This window comes from Eumetopias jubatus, unplaced genomic scaffold (genome assembly GCF_037043125.1).
Source record: "Eumetopias jubatus isolate StellerSeaLion01/CBP00866 unplaced genomic scaffold, mEumJub1_p1.0 scaffold_8, whole genome shotgun sequence".
Lineage (NCBI taxonomy): Eukaryota > Metazoa > Chordata > Mammalia > Carnivora > Otariidae > Eumetopias > Eumetopias jubatus.
In genome coordinates this window covers 105,414,685-105,438,429 of record NW_028274814.1, presented here as the reverse complement: position 1 = coordinate 105,438,429, position 23,745 = coordinate 105,414,685, and the positions used below count along the sequence as shown (strand labels likewise).

Sequence of the window (23,745 nt, the reverse complement as noted above, 5' to 3'; positions counted from 1 at the left end):
TTAGCTAAGTAAGTCCTCCTGTGGCTCAGGACAACTCTTTGCAAGATGATGGTGAGCATTTATGAATTCTAGTACCACTTCAGAGAATAAAACTGATTATTTTATTATATCATAGCATTACCTCATAGCACTATTACCTCTGTGCTTTAACAAATTGGCTTAATTTCATTCTATATGAAATTTGCCCAATTATTAACATTTTAACAGATTAAGTTATTCTGAAATGTTTTTTAATAACATAGTTGATTGCATTGTGGCCTGGCTTCCTTCACTTTTGCAATTGATATCATATTTAACATACTGAAATGTTTTTCCATTTATATAACCTGTAACTAAGAAGTTGTTACTTCTATCAAGATTCTGAGAAAGCCTAGAACTATTAAAGGACTATGTCATTGTCTTAGTTCTGGTTGCTGTCTACAATAAAACTTGTAGAGGAAATTCCTTAAGACATTTTGTCATCACCCTTATCATCATTAAATATTGTAGATAAAATTGTGACCTGGGACAAATGCTAAAGCAATGTATAAATTATAGTATTTGGCCTGGCTCTGAACCTAAGAAATTAATAATTAAGAAATGGGGTATAAGGAAAGTAATGAGCATGTTTCTACTCTATATTTTTCTGGATTTGCAAGTTTGATTATGATTGTCAACTACCCTAGGAAGATTATATTTTGATGCTTAGTGCTTATTGATAGGAAGATCCATTTTTTCCAAACCACCTGTCTCTTTCATTTCGCCTGTTCTTTCCTATTCACCATTTCACATGGAATCTTCTCCCTTGATAAGGAGAAGATACATTAATTGTGAACCAGTTAGTACAAAATAATATGACAAGTGTTTCACTATAAAGGATTGGTGGCATAATGTTCTGATCAAGAACATAGTGAAATGTGTGTGTTTTCTTTTTTATGCAGCTATTTGAGTAATGCCCCCAAATGTAGCTGCCTTGTTTACAGGACATAAAAGAGTACTAAGTAAAATTTGCCTTTTTTAACCCCAATATCACAGTCTTACTTTCATCACATCTTAGGTGGAAAATGATGTGGTTAACACTTCTCTATTCAAAATAGACTCCAAACTCAAAAATATGGTATCTTTAGCCAACACATAATAATTTCATTTCCACAAAAAAATTCCTGGTGTCCTGATTTATCTCACTTAAATGTTAATTGTCTAAATACCTTTGTAAAAGTGCTTTTAACTAACATGTATCACAGTAACACATGTTCTCTATCCTCATGTCTATGGTTCTTCACAACCATAACTATTCCAATTAGGAGTTTTTCTAATTAACCATTAAATAAATATTGTTTTAACACTTTCCTAGCATAGAAGATATAGTTAGGAGTAAGGGTCTTTACTCGCATAAGGCTTATAGTCTCAATTTATAGATAAAGAAACAAAAATGTAGATTTTTCTATCACATTTTATGATCCAACCATCAATAGCTTAGAGCTAAAGGTGAATAAGCCATTATCCATGCTCTTTAAGAGAACTGATGGTGAATTGAAGGAGATGAATACACAGATAATTCTCATGTGAGAAATATAGATATAAGCCTTCTAATAAAACTATAGACAGAAAGATCTGGGACTGTATGGGAAGGAGAAATTATACCACTGTTTGAACATAAGAATGAATAATTATTATATTTATATTAATATTGAATGAATAATTATAGCAGAGTAATTCACACAAGGATTGGTTGCAGCTATGATAAATGAAGTTATTTAGGATGCAAGGTTTTCCTTTTCTCTCTTCCATTTTACACACACACACACACACACACACACAGGCTTTTTAAAAATTCAAAGTTGTGTATTTGTTTCCCTTTTGGGTGGCCTGCAAACTGAATTTTAACTACCCCATGGTTCTTTTTTGCTTGTATACTTTTGCTTTGTTTTGATTTGATTTAACCTGCTTTGGCCTACTTCTAATCTGAGTGGAAAAACCTAATGCCACCCAACCATGTTTTAAGGCTTTCCTCCTTCCCTAATCACTTCTGATGATTATTGGCTTAGGTAAAATTAGACACATCAGTTCCTTAGCTTCTGCAATTTGTTTTGATTACCAGGTGTTGTTATGTTTCTACTGTCACCAAAAATGCAGTGTATTGTCTAATTTGGGAGTAAAAAGTGAATATACATTTTAGGGCCTCCTACCCTTGCAAATCTATAACTCTGTTACACAGAGTAGCTTGTTTAAAGTGGGCTTTTTCATGGATTTCAAGAGATTGGTGTTGTCACTCCAGCTTGTGTATGTTATGGCATTCATTCATTCAACAAATATTCATTGAGTTGTGACTTTATGTGAGGCTCTGTTCTAAGCACCGAGGTTATAACAATAAGCAGAACAAAATTCCTTGCCATTACATAATGTAGATAGTTCCAGTACAAGGAAAAAATGAGCTAGTTTCATATTATGTCAGATTTTTTGGTATCAAATTCGTGTAAGAAAAGATCCAGATACATATCTAGATCATCAGGACATTTGTTCTTCTTTTGAATGTCTGGTTTTAGAAACTGTACCCACATGCCCATAGGATGCACTTGGGGATATACTGCATATGCAGTCTGAAAACAGATTGTAGTGGGAGTCTTACATTGCATATGTAAATTACTCTGACATCTTTGCAGATCACTTAACTGCTTACATTTGTAAACATCTTTTGGCCTTAGACAGAAAAATTAATGTCCCAGTTCTGTACAGTAGATGGATGAAGTTAATGACATATCATTTGAGGTCATTAAAATTGCCTAAGATACTCATTATTTTCATGAACATTTATAAATAGGAGTTTGTATTGCTCATGACACTTACTCCTTTTTATCTACTCTTTTAAATTAGTGCTGTACATTTTGAGCATCTCTGTTTTCACTATTTTGAATATCTCCTGAAAGTCTCACATCTCTAAATAAGCTGGAGTATTCCTCTTGAGGGACCCCACAAGATTGCTTTCCTAGTCACACTTCCACTTAGTGCTGGCAGGAAGGCTTATCTTCTATTTGATTAAAATAGATTGATATTGTAACTATAAGTTCATTATCATGCCTGCTCTTCATTGTAACTTTTGTCTTTCCCGAGGTGGTTTGGAAGAGCATAATCACTATCTTGTTTTTCTTTTCTTTTCTTTTCTTTTCTTTTTTTAATCTTTAAATGCACCTTTTTTACCCCCCTACCTTAGAGTTAAATGTGTTCCTGAACTGGATAAACCTCACTGAATGTGTGTATTCTTATTTATATCAAGTTTAATTTTCTTCTAGACTATAAACTTTCTCACTTAATTTAAATTATAATTTATTTAATATTATTGCCAGATAGCCCGGGTATCCTCAATATGCTATCGGTAGTTTTGGAGATTTTGCATATCATAATCTAGGTTGGGGGAAAACAGTGCTCATGTACCCAGCTTGAGGACACCACCGTCCTTGTTCTTTAGTCACACTCTGAGCATGCTACCACCTTACCACCTTTGTATTTCTTTGTTCTACCTAGCACCCTCTTCCTTTGATAACCGCCATGGCTCCTTCCTCACCTCAAGTCTATTTCTGTTCAAATGTTACTTTCTCATTGAGGCCTTCTTTAAGTACCTTTAAAAAATTCAGTTCTTATCTAGAAGATAAGCTCCATGAGGAAAAGAATATTTTTTTTTCTGTTTTGTTCACAGTAGAATCCTCAGCAGTTCAAACAGCTGTAAGAATTCAGTACACATACACACACACACACACACACACACACAGAGATTTTATATATATATATATATATTTTTTAAAATAAATCAATGACCTTTCCTTAAATTCTTTCCTTTAATCTCTAAATAATATACCTACTTTACTATGGGTATCTTGGTGCCCTTACCATTTTTGAAGATATAAAAGGGGATTTTAAATTTGCCTGCCATTTGCACCAGACTTGTTGCTTCTGATTCATGCTGTAGGCTCAATTCCAATTACCTTAGATACAGTTGGTTCCACTGCTACCGGAATCTGTCCTCTGCTTGAACCTGCTTAACTCACACATGGAGGCATCCTTCCCTAAGGTGTCATGAATTCAGCTTTTTATGGATAATTTTAAGATAATAAAAGGTATTACATCACCAAAGAGAAAATAGTTTAAAAATCAATAATAAGCATAATAGTTCATAAAGCTTATTGGCTATTCTCTGCCTCAGATTGTCTTTTTTTTTAAGATTTTATTTATTTATTTGACCGAGAGAGACACAGTGAGAGAGGGAACACAAGCGGGGGGAGTGGGAGAGGGAAAAGCAGGCTTCCCGCAGAGCAGAGAGCCCAATGTGGGGCTTGATCCCAGGACCCTGGGATCATGACCTGAGCTGAAGGCAGACGCTTAACAACTGAGCTACCCAGGTGCCCCAGATTATGTCTTTCTTGCTCTCGTGTGAAACTTTGGATATTTGTTTATCTTTACATTTCTAGGTTTTAGTTGTGGTCTAATTATGAAACTACAAAAGTTGGTACATTAAAACTTATAGATTATAAAAACTATTCAGTAGTTTAGACCCATTACTGCATCCATTTTGGATCCAGAGTACAAACTTGAACCATATAAACTTTTATGTTTAGAGCTCTCATAAGTAATTTTTTTTCTTTGCTATATAAGTTATAGATTTAGTTGTGAGATATTTAACCTTTGCTATGTTTGTTTTATCCTCTTTTGATAAAGAAGTCTTTCTTTTTCCATTTCTCTAATCAAGTTATCTTTATTGCAAGGCAGTTTTCTTTTTAAATGGTTAGCTTTGTTTTGTTAGTGGCCATAATGAAAATTACATTTTGTGTTGTGAATATTAAGCTTTAATGACTAAGTAATTAAAATATGGATTTTACAATGCATTTGCCTTTTATTCCATTGGGAGAAACACTAAAGTTGCCCAAAAAAACATTTTAACATTTGAATTGCAAAAATAATGAAGCTCTTACTCAAATTTCTTATAATAGAAATATTTTTTGATATTCCCAAGAAGGAAATAACAGATTTCTTTAATATCTTGCAGTGAATATATATCAAGTGAAGATATTAACTAGCCCCATTCACTGTTCAATGACACACACATATATATGTAAATTTGGCATATATATTAAAAACATATAAATATCTACAAATTCAAAGGGTGAGAAAGGGTGAGAAAAACACTGATTATTATATCTTATGGTATTGGGTGAACTGCTTTTGTTTTTTTAAGATTTTATATATTTATTTGAGAAAAAGAGAGAACGGGGCAGAGGGAGAAGCAGACTCTGATTCCCCGCTAAGCAGGGAACCCAGACTGCGGGCTTCCATGACTATTGTTGAATGGTGATTTTACTCAAAAGAAGCAGTGTGATGCTTCACAGTCTTTGTATTTTAATTTTTATAATAATATGTACTCAGGGCTTTATATTAATTAAAGATGACTCTAAAAATAATTATTTCAATTTTTAAAATTTATTCTTATTTATTTTTTAAATTCTATTATAATTAACCTACAGTGCTATATTAGTTTCATATATATAGTGAATTGTTGTAAATCTAGTGCTTAGTACAAATCTTAGAACATTATAGGCACTCAATTCATAATTACTGAATTAATGAATTGTATGGTCCAATTTAAAGAAGTTTGGCAGGTCATTGTTATCAATAGGAGTGCTATGGGTATCAAAAGTAGAATTTTAAAATATGAAGATTCCTCCAAGTTATTGAGAAATAATATATTGTTGATTAAATTTTAGTTTTCTTGACTCTACCTTTTATATTTAATAACTGTTAGCTGAAGCTAATTATTACTTACATTCATTTATTCAATAACTAGTTATTAACAACTTTATGGCAAACATTGTCCTGAGCACTGGAAATGAATGCAACAGTTAATAAAACAAAAAATATATTCCCTTATAAAATGAATAAATACCATTTTTCACATACAGTGCAGTGGAGAAAATAAAGCTGACTAAGGGAATGAAATGTTGCAGTGTAAGAACAGGGGCATACTTTTTACATTCTCTTCAGATAAGGACCTTCAGAAGTGCTAACATTTAGGTAAACCCTTAAGTAACTGATGGAGGGAACCATATGAATATTGGGTAGGCTGGGGAGAGAGCCAGGCAAAAGGAACAGCAGTTGCAAACACCAAGAAGAGAACATGCTAAATATGGGATTTGAAATCACAACTAAATAATCCTTTCCTTGCTGTAGTTCCTGTCCCCCCTCCACTGCTCTCCTTCTTCCCGTTGCACTTATCCCCTTCTGACATACAATAGAATTTACTTCTTATGTTGGTAGTTTCTGCACTTCTTCCCACTGCAGTGAAAGCTCTACAAAGAAGAGTGTCTGTTGTGTTCACCAGTGTAACCTAAATGCCTAGAATAGCATCCAACTCACAGCTGGTACTCAGTAGATCTTCACTGTGCCAGTTGACATTATATTTGGGGGACCGCAAGATCGTGTGGCAGTGAACAGTATATAGGGGTGTAGTGGCACAAGTGAGGACAGAGGGCCAGGATCAATAATTGTATGGCTTTATAAGCCCTGGAAAAGACTTTGTATTTTCTCCTAAGTGTGATAGGAAGCTTCTGGAGGGTTGAGAGTAAGAGAGTGGAATGGCCTGATTCACATATTTACAGATCTTATAGACTGTTGTGTGGACAACCATCCACATTCTCCAGCAGCTACCAGTTGTGTGGACAAACACACCAATGTGCTAATAACTCACCTATTGCAGACCTTAGTAAGGGCCACAGCTGAAGTACAGACTAATTATGTGAGGATAGAAAGATTCTGGACTGGTAAGACTTCCTAGATGAGGGAGCACTGGAGTTAGATCTTGAATATGAGTAAAAAGAAAATTTCAGGCAAAAGAAAACAATTGGGCAAGGGATAAATGCAACACGATCTTTGGGTAGAATAAAGAAATTTGGAAAGTAGGTTTGGATTCTGAGTACTGAGAAGGTGACAATGACAGTAAATGCTCTAAATACATTATTTCACTTAATTTTTATCAAACCCCATTGAGTTAAAGCCTATTTTAATCTCCACTTTTCAGAAAACTGAGGCTCAGAGAAGCTTAGTCAAAGCTTTATGCAATAGGAAAGAAGCATGGAGATTTGAACTTGGATCTGTTTGACGCTAGATCCCATGTACTGAGTTGTTGCTTTAATAATATAGTCAAAATTCAAAGAATTACCCAGTTCCTTGCATTTGATCAGTTCAATCAAATTAATATTTATTTTGCATGACTGGGGCTGCTAATGTGTATAATGCTGTCCAAAGCACCATAATCATCTTACTGATTATGGTCCTTTTTATATTAAAGCAAAGCATTTATAATAAGAATTTCTCTCTTTGTTATGAAATGTTAATAATATTTATGTTCCTTTCATTTATTTATGTGTGGTGAATGTCAAGTACAAGGCAGATAAATTGAAGAAATTAATGTATGCCCATAATTTATCATGACATAATAACCTATTAATTCTGTGTCTGCATGGCCTTGTAATCAACAAGCTGAAAAATTGTGACTTGACCATAGTCATTTAGATATCTACAATTCCAACTAGGAAGTTGTGATTCAGGACGTAATAATAACTTCTAATAATTCACTAATATTCACATTCATTTAAAATGAAGTTTTGCCAAGGTTATTCCCTAGGTGGTGTTTAAATTTTTCATTCCTTATTTAGTTATTGGACTGAAGAATATACTGATAACACATAACTGGTCACAACACCTGGCCTTAGAAGAGAGAAGAAACATTAAAAATGGAATTTAATGCAGAAAAGGTGAAAAGATAGACTTCTTAAAGAAGAAATATTAACCTGTGGCTTTGAGGATAAGCATACACCAGATCAGTGTTTCTTGATCTTGTTCACATTATAGCACAAATAGGAAATCATAATATTTTTACATTACATGAATGTAGACAGAGGAGGATGCTCAAGCCTGGTATTGAGTACTTTAGGCACTGTGGAAGCCCCAGGATCTGACGAGTCACCCTGAAGCTGAGAGACTGCTGTTTCAGTGCACCTGTGATCTATTTGTAACACACTGGCTGGGAAGCTCTGTCCTAGTTAGCTCAGAATGATTCATGGTATGACCAAGAAAAGCAAGACATTTTTATCTTTCTTATGTTCAGTTTGACTATAAAAAAAAAAAAATCCCACTATATCAGCTATCCCTTAATCCTGTTTGCACATTGAAAAAAAAAATCCTGGGGAGATTTAGAAAAATACCACTTTGGCATCCTTAAACTAATTAAATAAAAAATCACCAGTGGTGAGGCCCAGACATTGGTATTTTTTAAAGCACCATAGGGGATTCTAAAGTGCAGAATATTCTACTGTACTAGATGATTGCTAGTGTCTTCTATATCTCTAACCAGCTAGGATTTTAAGTGATGTTAGAAGATAGTCTATAGAAACCTAAGTTTGGAGAGGCCAGTGAATGTGTGGATGCTGTACAGGGACAATTAAGGAATACCCACAAAAGAGACTGTCTCTCAAAAAAGAGATTGCAAGACACTACTCATGATGACTAGGAAAATCCCCATAGACTTAAAATTGCCAGTAAGCTTCCCTTTCTCCTTGTGACAAAATTCAAGTGGAGGCATCAGTCTGAGACTTTGAGATGAGAGAAAAAGAGATAAGGAGAGGGACAAACACATGTGAGATTGTAAGGAAAGGAACTTCAGTATAAAACAACCAACTGTTAATCTGCTGCAGGGGAGCGTATAAGCAGTGAAGAGAGGTCTCACCAGACTGGAGAAAGGTTTATTGGACTGCTGTGAAAAGAACGTGGGGGGTGGTGGGGGCCCAGGTGGTATAGAGGGCACTGTTGAGGTTGAGGGTGGCAAGCTTGCCAACGCATTGATCGTCTGATGTGCTCCAGCAACGCGCATCAGTTCAGCTTGTAGCAGAGAAGCAGCGTTTGATACAGATGATCGTCTTGCCTACTTGATTCATGTCAATCTCTCGACTTCCAGGACACATCCCTCTCTTGGTCTCCCCCCATCCCACGTCACTGGTTGGTTCCTACTCATTCTCCCTTGCTGGCTCAGGATTCTTATTGTTGGAGTGCACTAAGGCTTGGGTTTGGACCACTTCTCTTGTCTATTTGCATTCACTTCCTGATGACTTCATTCCAGTTTTTTGGTTTTCAGTCTGCATGCTAATGTGGTCTCCAGATTTGTATATTCAACTGCCAACGTGACATCTCTATTTAGATGACTAATAGAAACCTCAAACTCAACATGTGCAAAATTGAGCGATTGAATTTTTCCCAAACCTGCTTCTTTCACAGCCTTCATCTCATTTGGTGGCAATTTCATCCTTTCACTGCTCAGGCCAAAGACCTTGTAGTTGTTCTGGATTCCTTTTTGCCTTTCACAACCCACATCTGATTCATCAGGAAAATCTGAATACTTCCATAAAATTAAAATAGTTCATCAGATAGCCAGTCACCGAAGAATTCTTTGACATATGAAATCAATTAGAAATTTATCAATTCCTTTTTCATATTCTGTCCTGAATTAAAATCAGTGGCAGATAAAACAGTACCAAGATGTAATTTTGATTTATGGGGGACTTTTGTAATCAGCTAGACCTGGTTTCAAATGATATGAATTTCCCATTTGTCTAAGTGTGATTTTAGACAAGTTATATTTCTCTAAGACTTTGTTTCCTTATATATAACTGAGGAATACCTCCTTCAGAGGGTTTTATAAAAGGCAACTCTGGCTTCCCTGTAATATCATTCAATAAATAGCAACTATTGAGCTATTGTTATTGCCCTTAATGAAAATAAAACAGGATCATGATTGGCTTTGTCTTTCAAATGAAATTCTTGGAAAAAGTAAAATTAAGGAGAAAATAAAATACTTGCTACCATGACAACTGAGGCAGTAGAGAATGTAAAGAATAAGAAATGATAGTCTAAAGATTGCTTCAGTCTATTTCAGTGTTTTCACTAATATTGCCTTTGTTTCTGTAATCTTGTAATCTTTCTAATCTTAAACATGGGATTGTGAGTGGAGTGTCCATCCATATAAATTAAAATGTTTTTTTTAAATGTTCTATTATTCCAAGATAGCTATGATAGCATTATCCTAAAAGCTCTTGCACAGCCTTGGTTACTATCATGATTCTTCTCTTCCTGTTATCCTATCAGTTAAACCTGTATCTTCTGAGATGGTATAAACAAAGTATTTAACATAAAGTGAACTCTGTGAAGAGCATCAGAACATCTGTTTTGTTTGTTGGACCATACCTTTCTTCTTTTTCTTTATTGTGATATTTCTCCCAATACTCTGTGAATGTGTGATGGAGATGATTTTATCTGTATGTACATTTGAATGGATGGATGCATGTAAGTTTGCAAAGTTATTTTTTCAATCTATTTTCGAAATTGTTTTTTTAAAGAAAAATCTATTTACTAAACTACTAGGCAGCATTATTTAATACAAACAATATGGGTTGGTAGTTAGAATATCTGGATTTATACATTCTCTTTTTTTGTTCATTTATTCACCAACAACTTGACTATTTTTTAAAAATTTTATTTATTTATTTGAGAGAGAGAAAGAGAGCATGAACAGGGGGAGGAGTAAGGGAGAGGGACAAGCAGACTCCATGCTGAGCATGGAACCCGACGTGGGGCTCAATCCCATGACCCTGAGATCATGACCTGAACTGAAATCAAGAGTCAGGTGCTTAACTGACTGAGTCACCCAAGTATCCCTTCGCCAACAACTTGACTGTTATGTACCAAGCAGTACAAATAGCCCAAACTTTGAATGTTCGGTATACCACATATTAACTGTAAGAATCTGGGAATTAGAATAAGCATTTTTGAGTTCTCAGGACTAGTCAGTAAGTCAAAACGAGATAATTACTATTAAGATACGACTCATAAAAAGACAGAAGCAAAACAGCCAGAGGAAGATTTGTTTCAAGCATTTCCCAAATATTTATCGGATGCCCACTCTATGCCTTGCCTTGTGCTGGTTCTTGTGAGTGATAGACAAGAAATTCTATACAAGACAACTTTTGCATATTAAGGACTCTTACTTCATCTCAACTTTAGAAACTATGCTTCCTGGTTTAAAAAATAAAATCAAAATTTTATGTCAGTGACCAAGAATTTTTTTTTTTTATCCTGATGCAATAATTATGGTATATAGTAACAGAGGACATATATGGAAACTGGACCGTAACTAAAGTAGAAAATATAGATTTATCCAGAGTGGAAATATTGGCCACAAATCGCTAAGAATTTTGCCAATTTCTAGGGAAAAGTGAAACTTAATATCAAAACTATACTATAAAATAGGGCATGTAGGGCATAACCATGTTTAAGTTCAATATGTAATAGTCTATATGTAGTTCTCATGCCATAGAATGGACCCAGTGTTTCTCAACTCACTGTATTTATGTTTATAAAAGTCAGAACTCAGAAACCCCTTCAGGTATTATAAAACCTTAAACTATGTGGGCATTTGATATTCATAGTGGTAGATGAAGAAATAATGTCCTGCCATAGAACTTTAATGTGGTTTTTGTAAAAACAGGCTAATGACATGTATTTTAGAACATGAGATAAATTTAACAAAATACAGTAAAATTATTGTGTCATAGAATTATAAAGTTCCAATCCATCAATATTTTTTTCAGTTAAAGGACCAAAACAAAACTCAAGCCTGAATTTCATACAATTTAATATTTTTTAATTTAAGCATGAAGATGTTTATGGACTATTATAATACATGTAAATATTTGTGAAAAATGCCATTCAAGCAAAGAGAAACCAAAGTGCAAAGAAGAAATAGTATGGGGAGCCTGGGTGGCTCAGTCGTTTAGCGTCTGCCTTCGGCTCAGGTCATGATCCCAGGGTCCTGGGATTGAGTCCCACATCGGGCTCCCTGCCCCTGCTTCTCCCTCTCCCACTCCCCCTGCTTATTGTTTCCTCTCTCACTGTGTCTCTCTCTCTCTCTCTGTTGAAAAATAAATTTAAAAAAAAAAGAAGAAGAAGAAATAGTATGGAAAGAAGATACCCTTTTAAAATTTTCTAATTTGAGTTTTGAAGACAATATGTATGTAGATGTGTTTGTGCATTGCATTATACATACATATACATAAGTACAAGTACATGCACACACAAAAACATCCATACACATAGGTATATACACGTCTACATGCATGCCTATATCTAGATATATATATATATGTAAGATTTCATGAGATTATGTTTTTAAAAACGAGCGCATTATCATCAAGATGTGGATTAAAGGCAAATTTAATATTTTTATCTTGTTATAAATGGAAGCTTGTAAGTTGCAGTATGCTTGATTTGTATTTATTTCTTTAGTCTGAATGACTACAAATCTCAAGGAATCACAAAGGATTCTAAATATTGTCTTTATTTGAGACACCCTCAGTGAACGGTTAGGTAGCTTAGAAATATCTCCTGAACTCGGAAGAAAGTCTTTGAGGCATTAGAAGTTTTGTTTTGTTTGTTGTTGTTTTCTAATTGGGATCTTCCAATGCAAGCTCTCACAGCTAGAACTGATTATACCTGTTGGATGGAGTATTTCATTGGCTGGCTACAAATGCGGTGTTTCCTCTCACTTCACCTGCCCTTCATCTCTATTCTAACTGTAACAGGTGTCTGGTACTTCATTGCTCCTCAGTAAAAATTTGTTGAATAAATGAGTGAATAAATGAATGAGTGAACAAAACCTACAAGCTTGTGTACAACCAGCTGTGACTGTCAGGAAGGAAACTCAGAGGCAGTGTGCAAAAGTAAACTTAGAGTTGTTGGCTTTCTACATAAGATCATCTTTGCTGAATCTTGTAGAAGTCATAATATGAAGAGAAGGAAGCAGATATAGTTTGAGGTGCATAAATAAGAATATATATTTAGTAGATAGATAGATAAGATAGATAATCTAGCTGGCAATATGTACCTAACTAGCTTCCACATGCCATCCATATGGATCACTAGGATGTATTTGCCCATCTGGACTCCAAATTTCACTCCATCTGGCATGACTTCTAACTGAACGCTTGGCTAGAAAATTCTTTGTTATCCTATAGTGTGATGGTGTAAATTGTAGCGATCTCTCTCCTCTCTTCCCTCCTCCCTCCCTTTCTCTCTCTCTTTCCTTCGTATTCTTTGTCCAGTATGGCATTTTCCCCTCTGGGCATTTATCAGGAACTAAGAGCAAATGAACAGCCCTTTCAGTGTATTTCCTTAATTCTCCAAATTCTTATCACTCTAGCAAATTTTTGAGCTTCTTATCAAATACCCATAAATGAACAAAAGAAAAGATGTATTGAATTGCTTGTCTTGAAGCAAAATATATCTAACAGTTATTTGTTCAAAAAGTTATATTGAGGGGCTATAAAAAATGTGTGAGCTGAATCTTCCTGACAGTATATGAAATAGTAGGCTCTAAAGTATTTTTTTGAACTTTTTATAAAACCAAGCTGATAACATACATTTCAGAAGGCTTAGGAGTAACTATTCTCAGAGGCCGAGGGGTATATTAGATGACTTCTGGGAATCTTCTCTGTAAGTCTATTAAGAACAAGTGTCTGGCTTCAGGATTTTATTTTACCCATTTTTAAGAAAGTGTAATTGAGTTATCCTTTTACTTTTTCATCTTCAGTTTCTTTCTGTAAAAATCCAAGGGGTTGAGATAGCTGGAATTAAATCTTCTAGAGTTCATATTCTTAATTTACCTATCCTGAGAAAAGATATACCTTGAGAGATTTTGGGGGGTGGTCTGGGTGTAGTAATTGAAGTGGACATATTATTTACCCTTTATATTGTTGATAGACATTGTCCAGAACCTAATGACTGCTACCATAAGCACATTAAATTTTGTTTCACATAGTAATACTGTACTGTATACTTTTACTTTCAAGTTAATACTTAAAATAGTCTTATTATAAATTGAACTCAATCAAACTAAGAATGAAGTTTCTTGACAAGCCAAAAAATCTTGGAAAGCTATTTGGAAAACTTAAGAAAGATGTCAAAATATACTAACCAAAAGTATGAAAATATGTCTCTACATTTCATATATTTTTTGAGACAAGAATGTTCTAACTTTACTTGATTTCATAGAAATAGGGTGTTAACCATATTAAGTCTCTTTACGAATTTCACTTGAGAAAACATTTGTATATGAAAAAACACGTCTAACACAGTTACCTCATATGCCCCAAAATGTTTTCAGCCATATTTCCCCAAACATTTTGTATCTTTTCATGCTTTTATTCTTCTTTTCAGAAAGCCTTCAACCTCCTGCTCTTCCTAGGGTCACTTTGATATATCCCTCGAGTTGGGTGCTTTTCAAATGAACGCAATCTTCTTTACGTTAAGTCAGTCATTAAGACTCATTAAATTGCATTTCAGTTGTCTTGATAGTTAGCAACTTCTTACTAGTTGATATCCTTCCCATCAAATTGAAAGTTCCTTGAGGACAGAGACTGGATCTTTTAGAATTATTCCTCCATTAGAAACAGTACCAGACTTCTACAACCACAATGGACAAGGCAAGATTCTGTATCCTTTCAATTTTTAGACATGGACACCACCTTCACTATTGCTGCCAGGCAGAGAAAGAAACTTGAGTTGTCTTTAAATAAACCCTCAGAACAATGATATACTGTCATTATCATAAATAGCCCACTTAGAAAACAAAAATTTGGGAAGGAATGTATATTTTGACAATTTCCACAACATTTAGAGTAAAGCACTGTATTTAAAATAATTATATATTAATACTGTTTCTCCTTCCAGCTTCTTTCAACATTAATTCATACTGCCTTCTTTCCCCTCCCCACACAAAAACTATGGAAAAGAAAAACTTGTACTCTTCTTGGCCAAAAGCTTTAGAATTCCTTGCTAAAACAGTTTGTTGGTTGATGCAAATTCAGCAAATATATGAGATTATACCAGGAATATGTAATATTATACCAGAAATATTTGATTTATTGGCCCCTCTAAAAAATAATAAGAAATCTAGTGAATCGTCTGGTCTATATTATATCAGAACCAATTAACAGATAAGCATAAAACACATGGAGATTTTTTACAGCATAATAATCTATTTGGAAAAAAAAAATTCCTTTAAAACCTGGATTCCCAAGAACCTTCACAGTTGTTTTTGAGACATTATTTCCACTAACAGCTCTTTGAGGAGCACAACTTACATGGCCCCACTAACCATAGGAAGAAATATGATCCCAATATATATTTTTGAGTGAGAAAAATCAAAATTTTTTACATAGATCACTGATTACCAACATGTATAGTAATATGGCTGATTAAATAATCATGGAAAAAGAAAACATGACTTTTCAACTTAAATTGCAGTGGTAGAGTTATAGTTATGATGACTAATACTTTTAGCAAATAGGTGACTCATACAGGAGAAAAAAAATTGTAAAAAAAAATAGTCGTTTGAGTGCTCAAAAAACAAATGGATGGGAGCACATCAAAGGGAAATAGGAGCCAGTCTGAAGGAGCTCTCTGTGGCCAAAGCTGGGACAATTTGAGCATCAAAATAAATTATAAGTATAAAATAATTATACATGGGTCCATACTGATACAATTAAATTATTGAAGAAATAATTATAGATGAGGCAAATCTTCTCCACAGAAGAATTCTACTTAATACATATAAACACTACCCTCCACCAGGAAGTAAAGCTTAATTTCACCACTTTCTATCACTTCTTTGAGGATGTACTAGACTTAGTGGCCAACTTCCAAAGAATAGAGTATGGAAAGGAAAAAAATAGTGACTTTACAGTAGAGAAACCTGGCAAATGCCATCTTGCCAAGTGATGGTTAATATTACTAGTGATATGTGGATATTGTATACTTGCATAATGATGTGATAAGGTCAGTTCATTAATATATGATGAGAAGGACACTTTACCTCTGTGGTATTCTTCCCTAAAGCCCATGGCCTGAGTCTAATCATGAGGGAAACATCAAATAAAATTAATATAGGCATCAGAGCAGGATAGCCTAGGGGATACTTGGCCAGTACTTGATGGTCTTCTAAAGACCATCAAGATAATGAAAAAGTAGGAAAAGCTGAGAAGGTGTCACAGACCAGAGGAAACTGGGCAGACACGGAAACTAAATAAACATGGATTGGAAACTAGAACAGAAAAGAGACATTAATGGAAAGACTAGTGAAATCCAAGTGAAGTCTGGAGTTTATTTGATAATAATGTGCCAATAACAGTTATTTAGTTTTGACAAAATGCACCATAGTAATGTAAGATGTTAACAATTAGGGAGATCGGGTGAGGGATATATGGGAACTCTTGTACTAGTTCTACAACTTTTCCATAAATTTAAAATTATTCTCAAATTAAACATTTGTTTAAAAATTATCTTCTGGCTTATTTAGCAGTTTGCTGGGTAAATAACTACCTACTTGCTGAATTTACCAGAATGTGGGACCCCTATCTAAGGAACGGGGAGAGATTTTTCTGCTTCCTCCTCATTGATATTATAAATCTGAATCATAATTGGAGAATAAAGATATAAATGAATAATTAAGTTTTGAGAGCCCATCACCATCATACTCTATTTATAGTCTTCAGGTTCAAAGCAGGTGGTTCCTGGTTCTTAATTATGTATAAGTATGCCATCTTAGATACATTCACAAAGACACCGCTTTTGGCTCGTTCTCTTCTCTGTTCTCCTGAAGTCTCCACCTTTGAACCATGTGTAAATGGAGCATTTATTTTTACCTCTAAAAAGTGTAAAGTCATCTGAATATGATCTTTTATCCAGACTGAATACTTTGTGTTAAAAGACATAAAAAAATGGACATGATTTGCAATGTAGTCTAGACCTTTGCATTTAATGTTTTTGGATATTGAGTTAAAAATCTTCATGTAGCTAAAATATTTTTTGATTTCTTCTTTCTATATATGAGAGATAAAGTTTTGATTTTTAAACAAGTGTATTGGACTTCTTTAGCCATTAATTATGAAACTTACTGAATTTTTGAGTTAAAATGGGGTAGGGAGAATAATGATTATGTCCATATTGTGATGTTCTTTGAGAGTTCAGAAAAGTAGAAATATTTAATGCATTTTATTTGATAATATTCCTAGTATTATATAGCTTTACTGAATTGTATGCCTTGAGCCTCAGTGTTCTAGCCAGCTATAATATGCTTTGATCTATAAATGTAAAAAGAACTCTTCACTGTAAAAGAAAAGGATTTGTACAAAAGTCTAAAATCTTGTTGAAAAGACTGGGAGTAACAAAGAGATTTGGAAACATACAGAAATAAGAGTGTAGAGCAAGAATTTGTTACTAAATACGGCTTTAAACGGCATATGAAACATGCTTCAGGTTAGTCAGAAGAGGTCCTCTGAATTACACTGTGCACGCTTCCCTGAAATGAAACTGTATGTTATTGGTTAACCAGGATATTTAGCATAATCACTCTGCTAGACTGTGGTAGAGGGAGGTGATTATCACTGAGAACAGATGGGCAGGTCCACAGCACTGCCAGATTCTTCACAAGCTCCATTTATTGTTGGTTCTTGCTTTTTCCCTTCTGTGTTTTAATTTTTTTAAAAAAACATTATATGTTTTAAAGAACTAGCTGCACAAAAGGTCGGTGGCTGATAGTCTTTCAGCTTAGATTTCAAACGCAGGAGAAAGATTCAAAATGCTATCACTGTGTATCTATGAAGGATGGGGCAGATTTCATTTTACCCTCTAGCCTCCCTCAATGATGCACGGATTTATCTGTACGCTAAGCTCTCTGCTCCGCATCTGTAGCTCCTTGTGGATTATACTGTCTCTGTGATCAGAAATGATTTTCTCGGATATGAACACCGTTTCTGGCTCCCCTAAAGTGCATCCTCCTAATGGGACCCGGTTTTACACTTTTCAAGTAAGTGTGTTTTAAATGGCTTCGCTACTTAGGAAGTTAATGTATAGTCAAACTTTTAATAAAGGCAAATATAAGCAAAGGAAAACTGCAAAGTGTGAAAGTGTTAAAGAGGATGTAAGAAATGGATTATGTGCATGTCAGCTTAATCTATATTTTTAAAATATGGAAATAGGATGGCATTAGGATTCTGTGTGAATTCAAGCAAAATAATAATGAACACTTAATTTTCACAGGGAATTTAAAATTTGCTACTGTATCATCCTTGAGGGTTTATGAGATGTGTGTCCTGATACTGTTATTTATGGCTATCATATGGTGAACATTACAGAGTTACTTCTCTTATATATCACAGAGAGAATAGAACTAAGGGACATATAATAGGACTTTAAAAACTGTCTCCTCTGGGCTTAGAAAAACCTTTTATATTTCATATACATAGCTTAACCAAATTTCTATTATTTCATTTTGTTACACGTGCAATAAACAAGTAATCACTAATATAAGAGGCTTAAATACCACGTTTAGTATGCTTTACAATTTGAGATAAAGTAGAAACTCATGAAGATGGAAGATTTTCTGTGTTACCAGAAAGTCAAAATGATTTATAACATAAATATAAATGTGAGTTACAAAGCTGTTACCTACTAAATGTATTTCAGTTGCCTGTGAATAAATCAGTCATCAATCTAGAAAATGGTTAAGTCTAAACTAAATCAGATTCTTCCTCATTTTATCCTCAAACTGCATCTTTTAGTACTAAGGTTGACTTTGTAATTCAGTCATATCATCATTACATGAAAAGGGAAAATGAACCTCTTCTCTCTGTGTATTTTACTGTATGTGAAAATAAACAGCCCAGCATTTAATTATTATAGCTATATAGTTATAATGTTCTGAAAAATATATATATAAAGACCTAGAGAATTAATACAGTAGAGGTAGTCAGAATTCTTTTAAAAGAGGGCTCTGAATAAATGCATATCTGATTTATTAACGTCTTTTGCCTTTGCAAACTATAAGCAGCAAATATAATTACTCCATCTCTCTCCCCTTTTTATACTTCTATTTTTAATCCTGGTGCCTCTCCTGCTTTACACTGATGTCCACTGATAGTGCAAGTCTGTGCTGTTACAGAATATATTCACTTCCCAGTGGCGATCTGCTTATTGTGGCAGTGACTCAAAATGCAAGTGCCCTGGGGCTGTTCTACAGAATTTTTTTTTTTTTCTCCTCTGTACACTGAGATATAAACACGCTTTACAATATCCTGTGGTCTGGCTCTTTGGGACAGCTTTTGACATTAGGTATTCTAGTTCAGTCTCTTAAAGTTTAAGGGTCAGTAAATTCCATATGCTCAGTCATGACACAGGCTTTTTACAATTCCTTCAGTAAAGATCTTCCTGACACCTTTCTTGGCAGGTGATTTTCTTTGAAAATACACTGGAATGATTTTTAAACACTCACTTTTTTTGTTGTTGATGTTATAACGATTCGTTTAAGAACTCTAGGAATTTGGATAAATAGAAATGTTTGTTGACAAATATGAACTCTGTTTCACATTTTTAATTCATAAGGTGATATTTGATCCTGACATTTATGATAATAGGCAGTGCGTGTTTAACTTTTTGTTGCTATTGTTTGCTTCTGTTTGTGGTAGAAGAGAAGGAAGAAAAAAAGATAGTTTTTAAAGCATGGAAGGTAAAGATTTATAAAAGTTGACTCTTGGCTTTTATTTTCAAAGGGCCGAATTGAACATGATTATTTTTCTTCTTTATAAGCCTTAACCTATTTTAAGGCAATATATTTTCTTTGGTTGAAATACTGTTATAAGAAATGAGATGCTGTAGAAGTAACAGACCATTTCTCAAAAAAAAATGTGTCTTTGAAAATGATCAGTTAAATTTTCAAAAGCGGTTCTCATTATGGAATGACATAAATGCATTTCGGAGATGATTCTGCATCAAGGAGTTGAGATTTTAATGCTTACTTTCTTAAAATTATTTTAGCACGAAAGTTAACATATGCAAAAGCATTTAAGATAGCTTAGCATGAATAGTATTGAGTTTCAGTTCCATCTTCTCATTAAATGTTCAAACTGTCCTGTCATTTTTGCTGAAATTGTACATTACCAAATTTTAAGAATAAGATTTAAAATGTATTTGACCTGGACAGTTCAAAGGTAACAAGGCAACAAATAAGCTGAAGGCTATTTTAATTACAAGATTTTCTTTTTCACTGCAGTTTAATTTAGTCAAATATATTTGTACTTGTACATACACATGCAAATATGGTTTTTGTATAGCCTATCTAACACTTAAGTTAATTTCCTTATATGTGAGATCTCATTTCTATCTTCGTATGCATATACGTGTATCTGCTTTTTTTTTTTTTTTTTTTATTCAGAGGTGCCTGGATCCTGGATGATGCCAAAACTCAATCTGCACTATATGTTTAGTGAATTATTTATCACCAGAAATCAAGTTCTAGAATGTAGTTGCCTAGACAAAAATTGAGATTAAATGCTACTATAGGAGAAAAAATTGATTATCATGTTTGTATGCATCAGAACAGCCAATTTATGGCACTCAAATGTGTATAAATGGGAAATATTCTTCAAAACAAATTAAATGGAGATACATATGCTCTACATATGAATGCAGTAAATTCCTCTTAATTTTATGTCCATAAAAATGATGCCCCAACATGATTTAACTTGTATTTTTGCAAGTAAAGCCATCTATGTACTTTGTTAAATCTCTCGATTGGCTAATCATGGCTTAATGGGTGAACCTCCCAGAGGTATTGGTGTCCAGCACACTACCCCTCATTTCCCAGAGATTAACTATCTTCACCTAGTGGTTTCCAAACTGTATCTGCACAGCCCTAAGGTTTCATGAGAGTTTGTCAGTAGTTGCTAGAGACAGTAGGGAAGAAGAATGCATCCTGAGGTTCTTAATGTTTCTTGATTCTATATTAACCAGTTTTAGTCATTGGAGCTCTATGCAAGTTTTATGAACAATAGTAACAAATGGCATGGTATTATCAAAAACAGAACAAAATAAAGGTTGCAAACTACTTCCTCCAACCAAAGGAATTTACTTCTGATGGGAGCAACTTTATCTGTTGAGTCCGCAGAGGAGTTATTTCTGTTTAGAATACATTTCTTTGCCATTTAATCCTAGCATTAATAACATTAACTGCCAAGACTGTATGAGTGGCTGACTCTGTTGCTCCTGGGACCCACAGAAAACAAAATATGGCAACATAATAATCACTATTTTTATGTTTAAAATACTTCAGGTATCCCCTGTCCTTAAAGGATGAAATCCATCCCTCCCGCTTGGCATAAAAAGCTCTTCATGGTCTGGAGTGCATGTGACATACTGCTTTACTTGCTTTGTTTTCCCAGAATGTTGTCTGTATGCTTCTGCTGTCTTTGTCTCTTCACTCAACCTGTCCATTGGTCAATTTTTTTATTTTACTTGAACACTCCTCTCAAATGCCATCTCCCCTGTGATCCTTTACTCATTCACCACATTTCTGAAGGCTGTATTTTTTTTTTTTAAAGATTTTTATTTATTTGAGAGAGAGAGAGAGAGCACATGAGAGGGGGTTGGGTCAGAGGGAGAAGCAGACTCCCTGCTGAGCAGGGAGCCCGATGTGGGACTCGATCCCGGGACTCCAGGATCATGACCCGAGCCGAAGGCAGTCGCTTAACCAACTGAGCCACCCAGGCGCCCTCTGAAGGCTGTATTAAGTGCCTTCCCTTTGCTCCTTTACCTGTCCATACCATTGCTGAAGCACTTACCATGCTTCGTTTTAATCCCCAAGAACACTTTATCAATCTGTGTCCCTAGCACATCATGGATACTGCCAACATCTCTGTTTAATAAGCTGAGGGAATATATTAGGTAAATGATTAAAATATGAAAATTTAAAACAATCAGCAACAAATTCTTTTTTTTTAAACTAGGCAGTTGGTGAGGCATAACTACATATTATTAAAGAAAATATCTAAAGATATATAAAGGCCAATTTAATACTAAGCTTTTGTGTACTACTGTTGGATTCTTCAAAATCGATAATGAGTGTACATGAGTCATCAAGGAAAACTTTAATTTTATTATTTTTAAAATATGTTTTTATGGCAGCTAGACAAAATCTCTTTGAGATTTTTTTCTTTGTATCTCTTTTGCATTCCTTATTACTTAGAGTTTTTCATATTTTATCAAGAGAGATTTAAAATTTGAGTAGTATCTGTATTTCCCATTCAGCAGATAGGATTAGCACCTGAAATATATAGAACACTAAAGGGCAAGCTGAAAATTTCAATTGCATGAAGAATTTCACTCAATTCTTTTAGTGTGGGACACCATATCTTTGTTATCAAATGAAGTTGAGGTAGTTCTGGCTTTTTAGCAAAGAACCAGATCTTTAAAATATTCTATATCTTTAAAATATTCTGTCTACCTAGGAGTCCACTGTTATTTTTCTATTATTTAGAGCACATTATAACTTCTTACTATTGATAATTTTGAAATGCATTGAAAGCATCTAGCAGAATTCTTGGCACATGTTATATGTTTAAGAAATAAAGGCAAATTAGCACTATAGAGAAAAGAAAGACAGACCCTGTGGCTCCATTGTAATGCAGGCAGAAGTCCCCAGCTAAATGAGAGAATTGAGCATTTTCTCTGTCATCCAGTTGTATGTAGTCATGATTATGAGTGGTACACAAGAGGTGGTCCAAGCAGGTGGACGAGCCCATTCAAAGGACTGGTGTGTGGGAAAGGCAGAGTTTAGTATAACTGGAACATAAACTGAAGATAAGAAATGGTTAAAAGTGACGTGTGCAAACTCCAGAATTAAAGATAAATTTGAATGTCATCTTCAAGGATCTTGGACTTGGTATTTAGAGATTTTCAGCGAGAATTTACAGGCTTGGATATGCTGTGTAGTTAGAATATTGGATTGTGCCTTGGCTTGGTGATAGGACTAAAGCAGAGAGAACAACTCAGTAGCTTTCAAAAAAGTTCAGATTAATTGTTATGATTTTCCTGTATTACAGATGAAAACAACCAAAAAACTGGTACTCAGACTAACAAACTGGTGCTCACAAAAGGTTTTCAAATGGTGGTTAATAATGCAGAGAGTAAATAATGAAGCTTCTGTCTGAATTCAAGATTATGGAACCCAAAAGTCCATGCTCTTTCTCCTATGTTCTGCTACCTATAGTGTTGATGATTAAATATATTAAAAAAGTATTCCAAGCTACATAATTTCCAACTCAATGATCTATTGATTTATAAACATATAGGAATGTGCTCCACCACTTCAGAACATCGTACTACTGCCTCATTGGGTTTTTTAACTTAAGGCTTTCATTTGGTTACACCTCCTCATTTTATCTTTACTGACACAACATCCTCATTTTTATAGTAACCAAATTGTCAATAAACTTATATCTTGGAATTGCACTGAAAGACAAAAAGAGAAATCGAGGGGAAAGCTCTCCTAAATATATATATATACTTGCGTTAGTTTAAGAACATCAGTGAGACCAACCAAGGGAATCAATGAATAGCCCTTGGAGCTTCATGTAGGAAATCAAACTCTTCCACCTGCAGAGGTTCTGCTTAATGGAAAGCTGGTGGACTTTATGTTCTGTAAGCACAGGCACTGTGTCCTTCTTTTCACTGTTAAATCACTAGCACCAAGCAGAGTGCCTGACATACAGCCATGATTAGCAAATAGATATTGAATCGATTTGCAAATTGAAAGGAAGAATGTCTTGCTCCTCATCATATAGG

General features: G+C 34.4%; 1 protein-coding gene across 9 annotated transcripts in view; it reads left to right on the top strand.

Annotated features, from left to right (window-relative positions):
* PPFIA2 (PPFI scaffold protein A2) overlaps nucleotides 1-23,745 on the top strand; it is a 462,519-nt gene that overhangs the window by 134,673 nt on the left and 304,101 nt on the right. For 2 of the 9 annotated variants that reach the window (XM_028105434.1, XM_028105433.1), the window contains exon 1: nucleotides 17,855-17,935. The exons of the other annotated variants lie outside the window; for them this stretch is intronic. In XM_028105434.1, coding sequence (XP_027961235.1) covers nucleotides 17,855-17,935 — 81 coding nt within the window. Of the gene's footprint in view, nucleotides 1-17,854; nucleotides 17,936-23,745 lie in introns of those variants that run through there. 9 annotated transcript variants of the gene reach the window in all.